The sequence below is a fragment of the Pyrus communis genome, chromosome 5 (assembly GCF_963583255.1).
Source record: "Pyrus communis chromosome 5, drPyrComm1.1, whole genome shotgun sequence".
In the NCBI taxonomy this organism is placed as follows: Eukaryota; Viridiplantae; Streptophyta; class Magnoliopsida; order Rosales; family Rosaceae; genus Pyrus; species Pyrus communis.
In genome coordinates, this window is record NC_084807.1 from 25798870 (window position 1) to 25813153 (window position 14284).

The 14284-nt window shown below is 37.4% G+C and overlaps 1 protein-coding gene and 1 pseudogene across 1 annotated transcript; one reads left to right on the forward strand and one right to left on the reverse strand.

Annotated features, from left to right (window-relative positions):
- Positions 1–4442: 4442 nt before the first annotated feature.
- LOC137734491 (ATP-dependent DNA helicase SRS2-like protein At4g25120) lies at positions 4443–11399 on the reverse strand (annotated as a pseudogene).
- Positions 11400–11642: 243 nt separating this feature from the next.
- LOC137735678 (uncharacterized) lies at positions 11643–13646 on the forward strand. The gene is made up of 6 exons (XM_068475125.1): positions 11643–11811; positions 11910–12002; positions 12091–12340; positions 12467–12563; positions 13211–13276; positions 13412–13646. Exons 1-6 carry the CDS (start codon positions 11649–11651, stop codon positions 13493–13495), a joined length of 753 nt encoding a protein of 250 aa, XP_068331226.1. The 5' UTR covers positions 11643–11648; the 3' UTR covers positions 13496–13646.
- The last annotated feature ends 638 nt before the right edge of the window (positions 13647–14284 follow it).

Here is a 14284-nt window from a genome sequence, read left to right on the forward strand (position 1 = left end):
GCAGGGGGAGGCCCGAGGGCCAAGCCCGTGAGGGATTGCCAGGCCTTGAGCCCGAGGTGGGGCTGACGCAATGCTGACGCCAGGGTGGCGTCAGCGCATTATTTTATTTTTTTTGTGTCAGGCGCGTGCACCCCACCCGCGCGTGGGGGCGCGTCGCCGACACAAAAAAAATTTAAAAAATCAATTGTCAGTTACCGTTGGATCCTAATGGTCACTTAATGTGGACCGTTAGATCCTAACGGTCACTTAATGTGGACCGTTAGATCTCAACGGTAAAAAAAAAGAAGTCAGATTTAATATCCACCGTTTGATCTGAGATCAACAGTGGATATTAAAATGCTTTATAAATTAAAAAATAAATGAAAAAATAGTTTTAAAATTTTGAAAAGTTACCGTTGTGACACGTGGCACAATCTGGAGCGTTGGAATTCAAATTTTTTTATATCTAACGGCAGAGATTAATTAATTGAATAAAAATTTAAAAAAAATTGTAAAAAATTCAAAAAAATTCAAAAAAATCTGAAAAAAATTGTAAAAAAAAGTGTTTTTACTTTTCTATAAATACCTTCTCATTATCATCTACCTTACACAACAATTTCATATTTTCTCAACTACTTTCAATCACATTCCTTTCTTTGTCTCAAACTTTGAATCCATTTTTTTTTAACAAAATGACCACTGGTGCAGGTACGAATTGGTCGCTTATTGAAGATGTTGCGTTGTGTACTAGCTGGGTTGAAGTTACTCATAGTTCGCTTACGGGTAATGAGATGCAGTTGCGAGAAATGTGGAGTCTTATTCATACCAATTTTCTTGAGAAAATTGGTGGGAAAAGAACCAAAGAATCGATGTCCAGTCGTTGGAAATTACTTAGCCAATCGTTTAGGACGTGGAGAGACGCTTTGGCACAAGCTAGTAGTAATATTCGAAGTGGGGAAAATTACTCGGATCAGGTAACAATATATTATTTATTTGATACCCAAATTTACATTATAATTATTTGTTTGAATTATTTATTTGTTACATACTTACATTATAATTATTTGTTTGTATTATTTATTTGTTACGTACAAAATTTATTATTTATTGTTACTTATTTGTTACATTATAATTATGTTGTTTGTATTATTTATTTATTTGTTTGTTTGTATTATTTATTTACTAAACTTGGAACTCTAGCCCCATGTTATGATTAACATGACATATATATATATATATATATATATATTTGCTAGTTATATTTGTTACTTATATATATATATGTATATATTTGCTAGTTACTTATTTTCATTATAATTATTTATTTGTTACTTATTTTCATTATTTACTAAACTTGAAGCCTTCTTATTCTCATTTGTCATTTCTCATTTGACGCTCCTCATCCTCTTCCCTCTCATTTTTTACCCTCTGGTGATTGAAGATTGCTTCAGATTCGTTAAACAATTTTTCCTCTTCCTGATTGTATTCCCACATCATCCTTGAGGAAGAAGAAGACGACATTGAAAGAAAGAAACAGAAACTATGAATAATGATACAAATTTTTGTGAATAAGGAAGCAGAAACTATGAATAATGATAGAGATCTTGAGAATTTTGGTGTGAGATTTGTGAGGATGGATGGTGGATTATATAGAGGATTCAGAAAGGATTAGGTTCTGCATAATGCCACGTGGCATGCCGTCATTCGTTACAAATCTGATGGAAATCTATCCTCAAAGATTGTGAACAGATTATGACACGTGGCATGCCGTCATTTGTTAAAAATCTTATGGAAATCTATACTCAAAGATTGTGAACCGATTATGACATGTGGCGCGATGTGATTGGTTAATAATCTTATCAGAAATTCATCACCAATAATTGTATTATTTTGTATTATTTAATAATACTTTGGATAATGACACGTGGCGCAACGAGAACGATTACAAATCTTATCCGATATTACAATTAAAATTATTTTGTATTATTTTATAAAAAAAAAAATACTAATATTTTATTGCCTATTGCCAGGGCTATTGAAGTGTAACGGTGGAGATGCAAATTCTATTGCCAGGGCTACTTACTGTTCATTAATGGCAGTTACTGTTCATTAGGTGGATTGAATAGTGTATTGCCAGTGGTGAGGGCTCTAACGCTGGAGTTGCTCTGAAAGGAATCGGCATACTTTTGATTTTTTAACCCAAGAAAATGCCAAGAAAGGGGTCAAAGTAGTAAATTTAATCTACAGATGCCTACCCAACAACTTCTTGATTTAATATATTTAATTGAGAAAAGTAGTTAGGATGGTGTCTCCTTTTCTTCTCTCTCCATCAGTCAATCTTCCAGCGTGCAATTTAATCATGATTAAAGCTAAGCTTAATCTTAGGTCGTATTATTTAGGTATAATTGGATTCTTAATTCTTTTGTGATATAGTAATTGGAAGATTAAAAAAAAATTATGATTTAAACATTTGTGGTGAAGTCTGTTACGATTTAAATTTAAAATTGGAAATTTCGTTAACTCCGTTAATTATTAGCACATGAGACTCACAAATGAAACTGAAAAGATAAAGTTAGCTCACATGTAATCTTCAAGTGCTAATATTTAAATGAGAGTTCTGTTTTAGCTTAATATGTGTGGCTCACGTGCTAATAATTAACGGAATATTAACAAATTTTTTAATTTTGTGCATAAATTCTAATAGACTTCACCACATGAGCTTAAATTATAATTTAGATATTTTCTAACCATCTTATCACCACAAAAATTATTAATCAAATTAAACTTATTATTTATTTATCACAAAGTGTTGAATGAAAGGCAGCACTCCAAATGATGAAACGCAGGAGCACCGAAAGCTATATCCGTTTCTTTTGTTGAGTGGAGAGCTGTCTATTTGTCTTCTCTCCTAGTGGCCGGCCTATTTTCCACAGCTGGTTATAGGACACAGTTGCCGTATAAGAAGTGTTTTGTTGTAATTCAATATCGATGGAAATCCAACAGGATCTTTTTCAAATTTTTGTGAGGATTTTGAGATGGTCGTGAATCGTATTTATTCATTATATATTGTGCGATTATTTTTCATCGAATATTGTTTATGTTTAATTTTAAATAAAATAATTTAAAATAATTTTTTATTGCAAAATGTACGATAAACGGATATGATTCACAGATCTTCAAAATCTTCGCAAAAAAAATCCAAAATGGATCCTAATTCAATAGAAATAAGCTAATTTTGAATCAAATAACATTACTTTATTTCGTAAGTAAATTAATTTTGAATTGAACAACATTCATTTATTATGTGAGTAATTCATTTTGTATGTATCATCATATATTAGGCACATTTTATTATAGGTGATTTTATGAAAAATCAATAAAAAGTTACAATATTAACAATAGATCAACAATATTTATGTTAATTATAAATAGATCAATCATGATACTTAAATGCATCTAAACTAAATAAAAATTACAAAACTTGTCAATACAGCTGACATCTATTTCAACTAACATTCACCTCCACATAGTTTTTATATTTGGAATAAATCATACGAATCGGAGACATGATTGTTCCCTGATAACATGAATAAATGAGTAATGTTATTCATATCATATTTTTATACCACCTTAGATGACATCTGATGTGAACAGCCATTTGCAAAACCCAAGGAAGAGAAAGAGAAAGACTCTTCGTATACCATAATCATCATTTAATTAACTAGTTTTTTTTAATTATTAGTTTATTGAATAATGAACTAAATTTAAAAATCTGATTAATTCAAATGATATGACTATCCACATCAAATGACATCTAAAGTGATATGAAAATGTGGTACAAAAACATGGTATATATAACATTACTATGAATAAATTGAGTAGACACCAAAAGTAGCAGCAAGGGAAGGAGATGTGAAGTAGATGAAGAGGTGTACGACATGTGAATGTCCAACAACAAAGACTTCGGGGCTTGTTGTCGAATATCTGCAGCGCATCATTTCTGATAGATCAAATCGAGCCAATTCCCGCAAACTCCAATCCCACCACCACCTTTCCAGCCGGACTCAGCCCTCCGGGCGGCATTTGGCAGGACAGCACTGGATCAAACAAGAATGGGACTGGCAGTGGGAGCAATGAACGACCACACTCAGCAGGGAAGTCCATCATGTGTTCTAACCACACTTTGTTTCTCTACTTTGTGGCTTCCAACACGATTGGATTTTTTGTTTCACTTTACATGATCAATGTCCTCACCAGCAATTTCCCTTTGCAGTTGGAGCTTCAAATTTGTATTGTCGCGATGTGCAGCACGTACAACACTGCAGTTTTCAGCATTGCACCGGAGAACGTGCGGTAATTCGTCCTTCTGTTCTCTGTAGTTTATAATGGTGTTTGCTCTATAAATCGGCATCTTTGCCAACCGCAATCGATACTGTCGTTTGATACTGCAAATGAAAACCTGGTGGGTGCGCAAAATTTCGAGCCAATCCTACAATCTTACAGACTGTAGGAAGAAAGGAACAATGTTGTTGGTAGCACAAAAGTTCATAATCTTATAGTTGGAGTAATCTAATTAAGGCCTTAATATTCATGCAGAAAGGTTTACAAAATGATCGTCTTTCGACATGTATCACAATGGCGATCTTTAATCATAACGACTTGTACTGCTCGATCAAACGAGACGCATGGAGGCGCGACGTAGGAGCCACGGTGCAGCCCAAGCTTTGCAGATAAGAAATCTGGTAATTCACAGCATGACAAACAAATTACTGGGTCTCCTGACCATCCTAGATACCAATGTGTGCACAAGGAAAGGAGTAAGGTAATCAAATGCTTGAGTCTTGTGTACCTGTGTTGGTGTTGGTTCGGATGAACCCATTGAGTTCTCGATCCTTAACTTCTGGAAATGCTCCTGAAAGCATAAATATATGTAATGGATTTAAACCCATGACAAATTGACATAATTTACGGACAACGATTGAAAAAAATACAGATATAAACGCCTCAGTATTCCATCGACGAAAGTTCTAGATTTGATGTATCAAACGTCCCACGTTGAGACTGCGTTAAGGCAAATGGTTCTCGAACACAAAGCAATAGTTTGCTACCGAAAACAACCAAAGTATGACAAGGGGAACCGTCTTAAACCTAACCTGTTTTTCCCTCATCAAATGAGCACGTTGATCTGCAGGTATTTTCTGCCATCTCAAAACCTGTTACAAGGAAATATAACGTTGATGTCGAGCTGGCTAGCATATTATACCAATTATGTGCACAAACCTATTGAAATAAAGTACCTGTAGTTGCATATTACGACAGATGTTAACGGAAACAAAAGAAGGCTCGCCTATTCAAGATCCTAAATCCCATGATTCTTTTGTTTTTAGTTTCAGAAAATTTCAGAGCACAAACTGGAAAGTACCAAGATACTTACATATTGGGCATAATGAAATGCGTCTTCATCCTTCAAGCAAGATTTGAGTGAGCGCAAACCGTCCTGAGAGTTACATAGAGTCAATCAGTGATATAAAAACGTAGATGCATCACACCCAAACACAAGTATTCAAACACCGACAACTTCTTCATGTGGTGAGGCATGTTAAAAAATAGGGGTAGAACAATTATTGAATTGGAAGTTAAAGGACTAAATTTATGACCTTATGTTTGAAGTTCTTGGCTCGTATGCGTTCATCTATTACAAAACCGACCTGTAACAGTACAACAGAAAATATAAGTAGTAGTTAGAACATTAAGCATCGCCATTCACATTGCCTCCAATCCAAAGTAAAAAGTCTAAAGGCAAAATAGTATGATTCTTATCTCTCAAACAAAAACAAAACAATACCCCGGCCTCAGACAGGCATAATCCTAAAGATATTGTTAAGCTTTGATATCTCAAGAGTCGAGACTGCGTCACAACTCACAACTACACGTCATAAATGAAATAAGTTCTACTGCCTTAACTGAGTACTGCTTTGACTATATATAAATCCAATTCACCTTGTCAAGTAATCTCTTAGGATCTTGAAATGCTTGCTTCTTAGCCCAGTCATTAAATAAATGTGAGATAATCGATCTCTCATCCACACTGAATCTATTGCACAGTGACAGAAGAATAAAGTTAGTCATGAATATAACCAACCAAAAATGCTAACTATAATAGTATACCCATCACAATTGGAAGCAAAACCTTTTTAAGAAACCATTTACATGGTTTTCCTCCCCAAATCCATCAATTCTGCAGAGGCATCGTCAAATTTACTATGATGGAGATCATTTTGCACCATAACAACTTCAGAAGGTAGGAGGTTTGGTTTGGGATTGTCTGTCGATGGAGTAGTCTCTTTTGAAGTGTCATGGTGCTTTGATTGCAAGCGTTCTGTACTTACGTCAGCCTACAAAACAAAAATTTCATTCATCCACGCCACACTTAATATGATTCGAAACACTTTAGATTCTTCATTATTTGTAGTTTGACTAAACAGCAGAACAACTGAGGATAATGAACAGTAAAACACACCTGAACATCTCGTAGATGATTTGGAATTTCTTTCAGAAATCGCGAAGGTTGAAGCATCTGAAGGAGTCACCTTCTCAGTCAGAGCAATAATAACAAATAAGGACAGGAATTCAAGCTAAAACGAACCTGCCAACTGGAATCCGTTGTTACATAAAGAATGAAAAGCTTTTTTCGAGCACGAGTCATTGCAACATACAAAAGGCGTCTTTCCTCCTATGATTAGAGTGGGATTATTGAGTTATTGACCAAAAGAAAAAAGAATGGGATTATTGAGTAAAACACTTCAAAGCTCTGCATATAACTGAGAAATGTTGAACAATTTACCACACACCTCAATGAAGGTCCAATTCTCTTTTGCAATGCCATTGAATTCATGCAACAACGGAATCTCAGATTCATTTACCTGTGTTATTGGCATGAGCGTTAAAGCAAGCTAAGATGACTTTGAAGAGGTTAATATCATCATGAATATAGTGGAACAGAATAACAACTAGAAAACTATTACAGCCACTGTTAAGGCAAATACCTTAATTATGAAAACTATATCCCACTCTAAACCTTTTGACTGCAAGAGAGTGAAAAAGAAAGAAAGTAAGAATGTTTTGTAGAACTCTGAAGGAAGACAAATAGGGAAATCATCGCTTTGGTTTGGATAAGCAGAATATCAAAAAGATCTAGAACCTGATGAATGGTAGTCAAAGTGACAGAACTTTGGTTGTCATGTCTTCGGGAGCGAAAAGTTTCACTCTCCCGCTCAGATATGTAGTCGATGAAAGCTTTGAGTAAATTAACACAGCCTTTTTCTTCTGCTATGACTTCTCTCTCCCCTTCTCCCGCAACAAAATGAGTTGATAAGAAATCAGATACGTCGTCCAGTAGGTACTGAAGAACCTGCAATGAGAATAATCACATCGCAACAAGATTTAAGTGACAGCAATTGATTAACTAAATAAAATAGAGCAATTATTCATTTAAAACCTTGTTGACTGAAAAAAGGGTTTTTCAAATAGTGGGTCTTTTAAGCTTATTGTATAAATGACAATCATCATAACTTACAGATCTCATGTCATTGTCTTCATTCAGCAGTTTTCCTCCATCTACATCCACGACCGCACGTTGCCCAAGAAGGTACTTCTAAAAATTGAAAGTCAAACGAGAAATTAAATAAGAAACATTGAATATAAGCATGAAACAAAGAAAATGTTATGGAATGGTGATCCTCATCGACAAATATGATTAAAGGCAATTTGATTAAAAAATGCCATATCAACATTCAACAGTGGAGAAATGGAAGACAAACCTGTGGTACCATATACGCAACTGAGGTTATGACAGCTGAAATCAATTGTTCCTGTGTGCATTGATAAGTGAGACTACCATATAGATTCAAAACTACATAAAGACAGATTCCATGGAACAAACTATATCTCTTTGGAAACAAAGATCTAACAAAGAATATAACATTTTGGATTAACATTGATGAATCAAGAATAATGCATGGGAGCAAAAAATACTCTTCCTTCTAATAACAAGAAGGCATAAAGTATATAACTGTCCAATAAAACTAAAAAAATCACCAAGGAAACAGAATCTCACTTGAAGCTATATCCTTTTTATCTGTTGAGATTCGCAAACTACTACTAGTACATCATGCCAATAAGCAGTAAGAGGTGCTACACTATACCAAATATATTTACCCTGAGAACAAGTTTTGAAAGCATCTCTAATGTTAACAGCACCTTGCGTCCTTGGGTAAGCTGAGTCCTATTATCAAGTAAAGAGACCAATCAATACATATCCAACAGATTTTAAACACTTGTAATACCAAATAAGAATGAAACATGAGTATATTTTGAGTTAACCATGCAAAAATGTATGTTCAAACATCTTTGTTATACAGACCTCTTCAAGGTACCACAAATTTTTGCACTAAAGATGTCACAAGCAGCTGATATGAAGCTGCATTTTCTATGAGTCAAAATTTTGTCGATATAATCGATCACCTGAAGAGAGAGAGAGAGTGTGATTTCCAGAGATGTGAGCCTAAAGGTTGAGTGTGTAAAAAAGAAGATTAGATGGATAGCAAGAACATACAACTGTAATGCTGAAAAGAACATTAAATATGATGCTCATTCATCATTGTCATCGAACGTATACCTTCTTCTTTTCCTCTTTCTCAAAAGGAAATAAAGCCTTCAAGACTTGCCTATATGATCCATCATCACAACCAGGCAAAGTCGTTTTAATCATAGCAATAATGGCTCTAACTACCTGCCATAAGAAAAGTGCTACATCAACAAACATTATCAGAGTGTACTAAAACCATATGTAGCAAAATCTTAGATAGAATAGCTGGCCAAAAGGCAATGAAAAAGCAAGTACAAAAAACAATGAAAAGGACCAGTGATGCCAAAATTCAGGTGGAAAAGGCGAAAAGCTTAAGTCTATTACAGTTCTTGTGTGCATTCTTTCTAACTTGAGTTCTACATAGCAAAAACCACCTTATGCAAAACAATATTAGCAAAATTAGATGGATAAATCTGAGAAGATAGGTTTTCATAATCTGGACAAATGCTAACTACCTTCTTCCTATAAACGGCCACTCCATGAACATTAAATGGTATTTTCCTTTCACGCAAGGCTGTCTGGAACTGGAAGACTTTTCCTGATAGTATAAAATACAAAAGAAAATATGTCAAAAATGTCTTATATGATTCACCTCATTCACATTAGTACTAGGGAAAGTAAGTTTGACCAGCCTCTGGTAAAGGATTGCTATGCTTCCATAGGAGCCCCTGCTTCTGACCGTTTAGATGCAGTCTCCAGGATCTTGTCTACAACAAGGGCGCATTGTGCATCCTCATTGTGACTTTCCTTGATAATTACCTACATTTTGCCAGTAAAACCATTTTGAAGTGTCACTAACTAAAAGGACTGAAAATGACATCAAATGTACTTGTTGGAGCAAGGAAAGATTCAGTACCTTAGACCCAGAAGAATTGTCGGTGTCAACATTCTTTAATTGGCATCACTTCTTATTGTTTTTTATAACAGAAGATGCAGCTTCCACAATATAGCGTGTGGACCGATAGTTTTTATTAAGCCTAATCTGAACCATAAAGTTATGTCAAATCTCACAGACTCCATAAGATAAACTGTAGTTATACAATATATTTGCTCTATATATAATAAAAAAGACACTGTGAATGACATAAGATAACATAGCAGTCAAGTGCGAATCGTACCTCTTTGTAATTTGAAAAATCTTTACGAAAAGACTCAAAACCAGAAATGTCTGCCCCATTGAAACTGAAAATGGACTGCAGCAGGATATACAGTATTTAATGCAGAACAGCTAAGGGCTTGATTAGAATGAGCTGAGAGAGAGAGAGAGAGAGAGCAATAAAATTGAACTTCCATTAATAAATCAACAACATACCTGATCATCATCACCAACAATGGTTATATGGTTATGAGATGAGAGAATCCGCAAAAGACTATATTGCATAGCACTTGTGTCTTGAAACTCATCTATTACAATAGCTTTCCATAACTCCTGGCACTCCTTCAACACTAGTTAACAGACACCATGTATCAACATTTAGCTTTCCTTGTTAAATGAGATGAATCAACTAAATATACTTAGATGATACAGACCTTCAGGAAAATCACTTAGCAGCTTCACAGAGTAGCTAATTAAGTCGTGGTAGTCCAAAGCATTGCACGATTGTATGCCGTTCAAAATCAAGGGAGGTGAATCTATAGCTTACTTCTCAGCATGTGATCGGCAAAGTTGCAACGAAAATGAATGAAATGTGCTGATTGTAAGTAGTTTTGCCGTTGGTTTCCTAGTCACGGCTCCAATTCGATCTCTCATCTCGGAAGCTGCTGCTGTAGTGAAAGTCATTGCTAGAATGTTCGACGCGCTAATGCCCTAAGAACACAAAAGAAAACAAATAAGATTTCGATCATAAACAGGAAATGTAGATAAACAGACATTAAAGAAAAAGTTGGAGGGAAAGTGGCAAGACCTCATTGAGCAGCATTAGAACGCGCCCAACCATCGTTGAAGTCTTTCCACTTCCAGGGCCGGCAAAATTCATCAAAGGTACTGAAATATCGCTGCAAGCTGCCTCGCGCTGCCTTTCATTGAGAGATAGCAAATACTTCGAATACTCATCCGGCATGTTAGGCAATCCATGGTTAACAGAATCTGTTTGGTTTTCACTACTCAAAGGTGGCGCTGATGCGGCACTAACATCACTACCACAACTCCCAATATCATCACGCTGAATGTCCACACTCGGTTTCTGCTCGATTAAAGCGTCAATTTCCTGCAAAATACTCTCATCGAAATCATCATCGCCAAGAATTCCACATGCAGAGAAAGAACTGAATGAAGTCGGAAAATGCGGTTGTCCGATTGGAGTTGTGAAAGAATCCGATTTTGACACGCTTGATTCAATCCGGCTAATGCTTAAGCTCCCGGCACACGAAGCACTGCCATATTCACCACGCGCTGAATTGTACCGGCTTGCGGAAATTGGAGGCGGTGTGTTCATCGGTAGCTCGGCAAGAGGAGTTCTTTGAACTCTATTGAGCTGAGCTGGCGTTTGGCTTCCATTTCCGCCACAAATTCTGGAATTTTAAAAACACAATTGAATTGACTTAAATTGAAGCAAGAAAACAGCCGAGTACCAAAAAAATAATGAGAAGATGAAATCTTTGATTCCTGAACGACTTACTTGGTACGAGGGAGGTGATGATCAGGTGAAACGGCGTCGTTGCGGGGGCGTTTGCGATCAATGAGGGCCTTGACGGCTCTGAAATTCCGAGAGATGCGGTTTCTTTGTTCCGCCGTGAGCACTCCGCCGTACGTCTGAACGTTTTCTTTGGACATTGCTTTGAAGACTCCGACGGAGGATTTGGCCTGACGGCCTGACCAGGCAACCCTAGAAAGAAGAAGGAGCGAAGAAGACCAAATGTGTCCCTTTTTCCTTCGGTTTTTTTCCCTCCTAATCGAGCTGTTCGAAATCCTTGGGCCTGGGCCTAGTGGGCCCAATTGACAGGCCCATTATCTCCTGTCTTCTAGTTCTTCTACTTCTAGTTACCCAAGTTAAACATACTGGTTCGCTAGCGCGAGAGAGAAATGGAGGCCCTGATTGCCTCGTACGGAGACTCGTCGTCGGACTCAGGCTCCGAGTCGCCGGCTCCACCTCCACCACCACCTTCGGAGCTCAAAAACTCTCAAGAACCGACCACTGCGCTGCCTCCACCTCCTCTGTCACTTCTCGACAGCCCCAATTCCTTCGGTAACCTCTGATTCCCATCAATTTTCTATCTTTTAGCCTTCTGTTGTGATGGCTTTTTCCGAGTTGCCCACCAAGTGTTTGGTGTTTTGCCTCTGAAGGATTTCTGGACTTCTCCCCAAGCGCCCAGCCGAGCAGAGTTCGGAACTTTGCTCACGTGGAAGGGAACTACGCAGTACATGTATATATCCCAGGTAATCAAAATTCTCGAATTTTTCAGCTCTATTAGCAAATGCCATCGCTTTGCACTTAGTTTTTGCTTGTTTAATTGTGTGGTTCCAGTTCATATACCACCAGCACCGAGGAAAGAGATGGCCTTGTTTTTGAACAAGCTAGCTTCTCTGGTGCCTGGTCTCCATGCCGTTGACGTTGACGTCCCGCTCGACGTTCTGCGTAAGGACGAGCGTAAGCTTGAACAGGTTGCTTTAGGCAGAGAGTTCCATATAAGTCTCGGAAGAACTGTTCCGATTCGGGTGCAGCAGATTGATTCCTTGGTGACAATGCTGCGGCAGAAGCTTCAGATTCAGAGGCGGTATGGTTACATTTACATTCTCTTGTCTGCATTGCGTGAATTTAGTTCTGTTATTTAACATAATTCTGTAAGCCTGCAAACTTTTCGTCCATTTTCGGTTTAACACATTTTGTTATTGTGAAACAGGTATTGGATTGATTTTAGCAAGTGGGAGGCTTTTGTTAACGATGATCAGACCCGGACCTTTGTGTCGATCGAAGTCATTGCTGCTGGGTTAGCTGAGGTATGATTGCTAGCTTTCTCTCTTGGTGCAATTCTAAATGTTTTCAGTTGTTATATGGGCTTAAGATTTAGTAAGTACTTGCGGAAAGTCATGGGATTTTGAAATATTGATATCTTGCTTGCTTATTAGCTTAGATGTTTGGTCTTTGATGCACTTGTAACATGAAAAACACAAACGAAAACTAATGCATGATATGGTCATGGTTTTAACATGTGTTGTCCTGGCGTAAATCATGTTCCTAATCCTGTCATGTGAGTATAAGCCTATGAAACTTAGGGCACGTTTGGCAGGCCGGACAAGATTGGAATTGGTATTTCATACTAGTTAGGTTAGGATTGAACTGGATAGGTTAGGTTTTTTGTCTAATGATTGGTGTAGACTGTCTCAACTAGACTAGGAACGATGGGATTTAAAACGTGAAACAGATCCGCGACATCCCAACAATGACCCACCCACCCAACAACTCTGCTCGTGACTTGCAACACCACTCGTACCCTCCACGCCCCTTGCGGCCCATCATACCACCCTGACATCCTGGAGGAGTGAAACGTGGTTACTAGAAGCATTCCTGTTTTCGTATTACTGCACGGTTGAATCAGCTTTCATTGTCTACAAGTCTGAAATATTTCAACTTCCATTGATTTCAGATAACAAAGCAGATTCAAGCTGTGAATGAGGTGTATAAGCTTCACAATCTTCCTGAATTTTACAAGGTTAGCTTTTTCGTGCTTTTCAAACTTGAAATTACTTACTGAATATATGACAATATATTGGAGCAAATGATTGTGTCTGAATACTAATCATTGCTCAAAAAACTAAATCACTTAATGGGGTGTTGGTGATCACAGGATCCGCGCCCTCACATATCGGTAGCTTGGGCATTGGGTGACATCAGCAATTCCGTGAAGAAAGTGGTTGAAGAAGAAAGATGAAGGTCTACCATCGGAGGATCGTTACAGAAATGTATTTTTACCAGTAAATTCAATGGTATCGAATGTAGGATTGGTAATAAAACACACAAAATATGTAAATTTTCTGAAGAATAATGTACCCATTTAACTATATTGTGAAATTCCGAGAATACAGCGCTGAGCATTGGATGAGAAGACATTTCTTCGTTGGTGTCGAACTTCATGTCGAAGGTATTGATACCAGTGTAAACGCCATCATCCATGTTGATGGTAATTATTTCCCAGCAACTAAGGGTGTCGGAACAACCTTGCACGCAGCCTCCTGTGCATTACTCAGTATTGTCTCAGTTTCTCCAAACTTGAATGCTCCTGTAAACCCTCTCTTGACCTTTCCATCATCTGCGATTACAGGAAAGCCGGCTTGGATGTTGCCGTTGACCTACCAAACTTAAAATACCGACGAAATGTTGGGAGTACTTCAGTGTACTACTCGTTTTTGTATGCGAGAGCTCCACCTCTATCGTTGTAACAGCATCTGATGCGGACTAGTCCTTCATTCCCGTTACTCTTTGCCATCTCCATTTCGAACTTGGCGTAATGGCTCCCAGCCTTCTCTCCGGTGAAATTGAGAAACCCCGGAGCTGGCGTACCATCAAGATTTCCGTCGTGTGTGGCGAAAGTATTTGCTGTTGTGGTTTGGTTTCACCACCATAAATCTTGGCAGAGTTGGCATGTTCATGTTATGTTTATGTTTATATAAATAAGTGGCAACACACATATATATGTGTGTTACCACTTTTGCCAACGTTT

Bases quoted from the DNA above. Each gene is read 5' to 3' on its own strand.
- LOC137735678 (XM_068475125.1), top strand. From the start codon at position 11,649: ATGGAGGCCCTGATTGCCTCGTACGGAGACTCGTCGTCGGACTCAGGC. The intron at 12,003-12,090 runs GTAATCAAAATT...GTGTGGTTCCAG, and splicing joins AGTACATGTATATATCCCAG to TTCATATACCACCAGCACCG. The intron at 12,341-12,466 runs GTATGGTTACAT...ATTGTGAAACAG, and splicing joins AAGCTTCAGATTCAGAGGCG to GTATTGGATTGATTTTAGCA.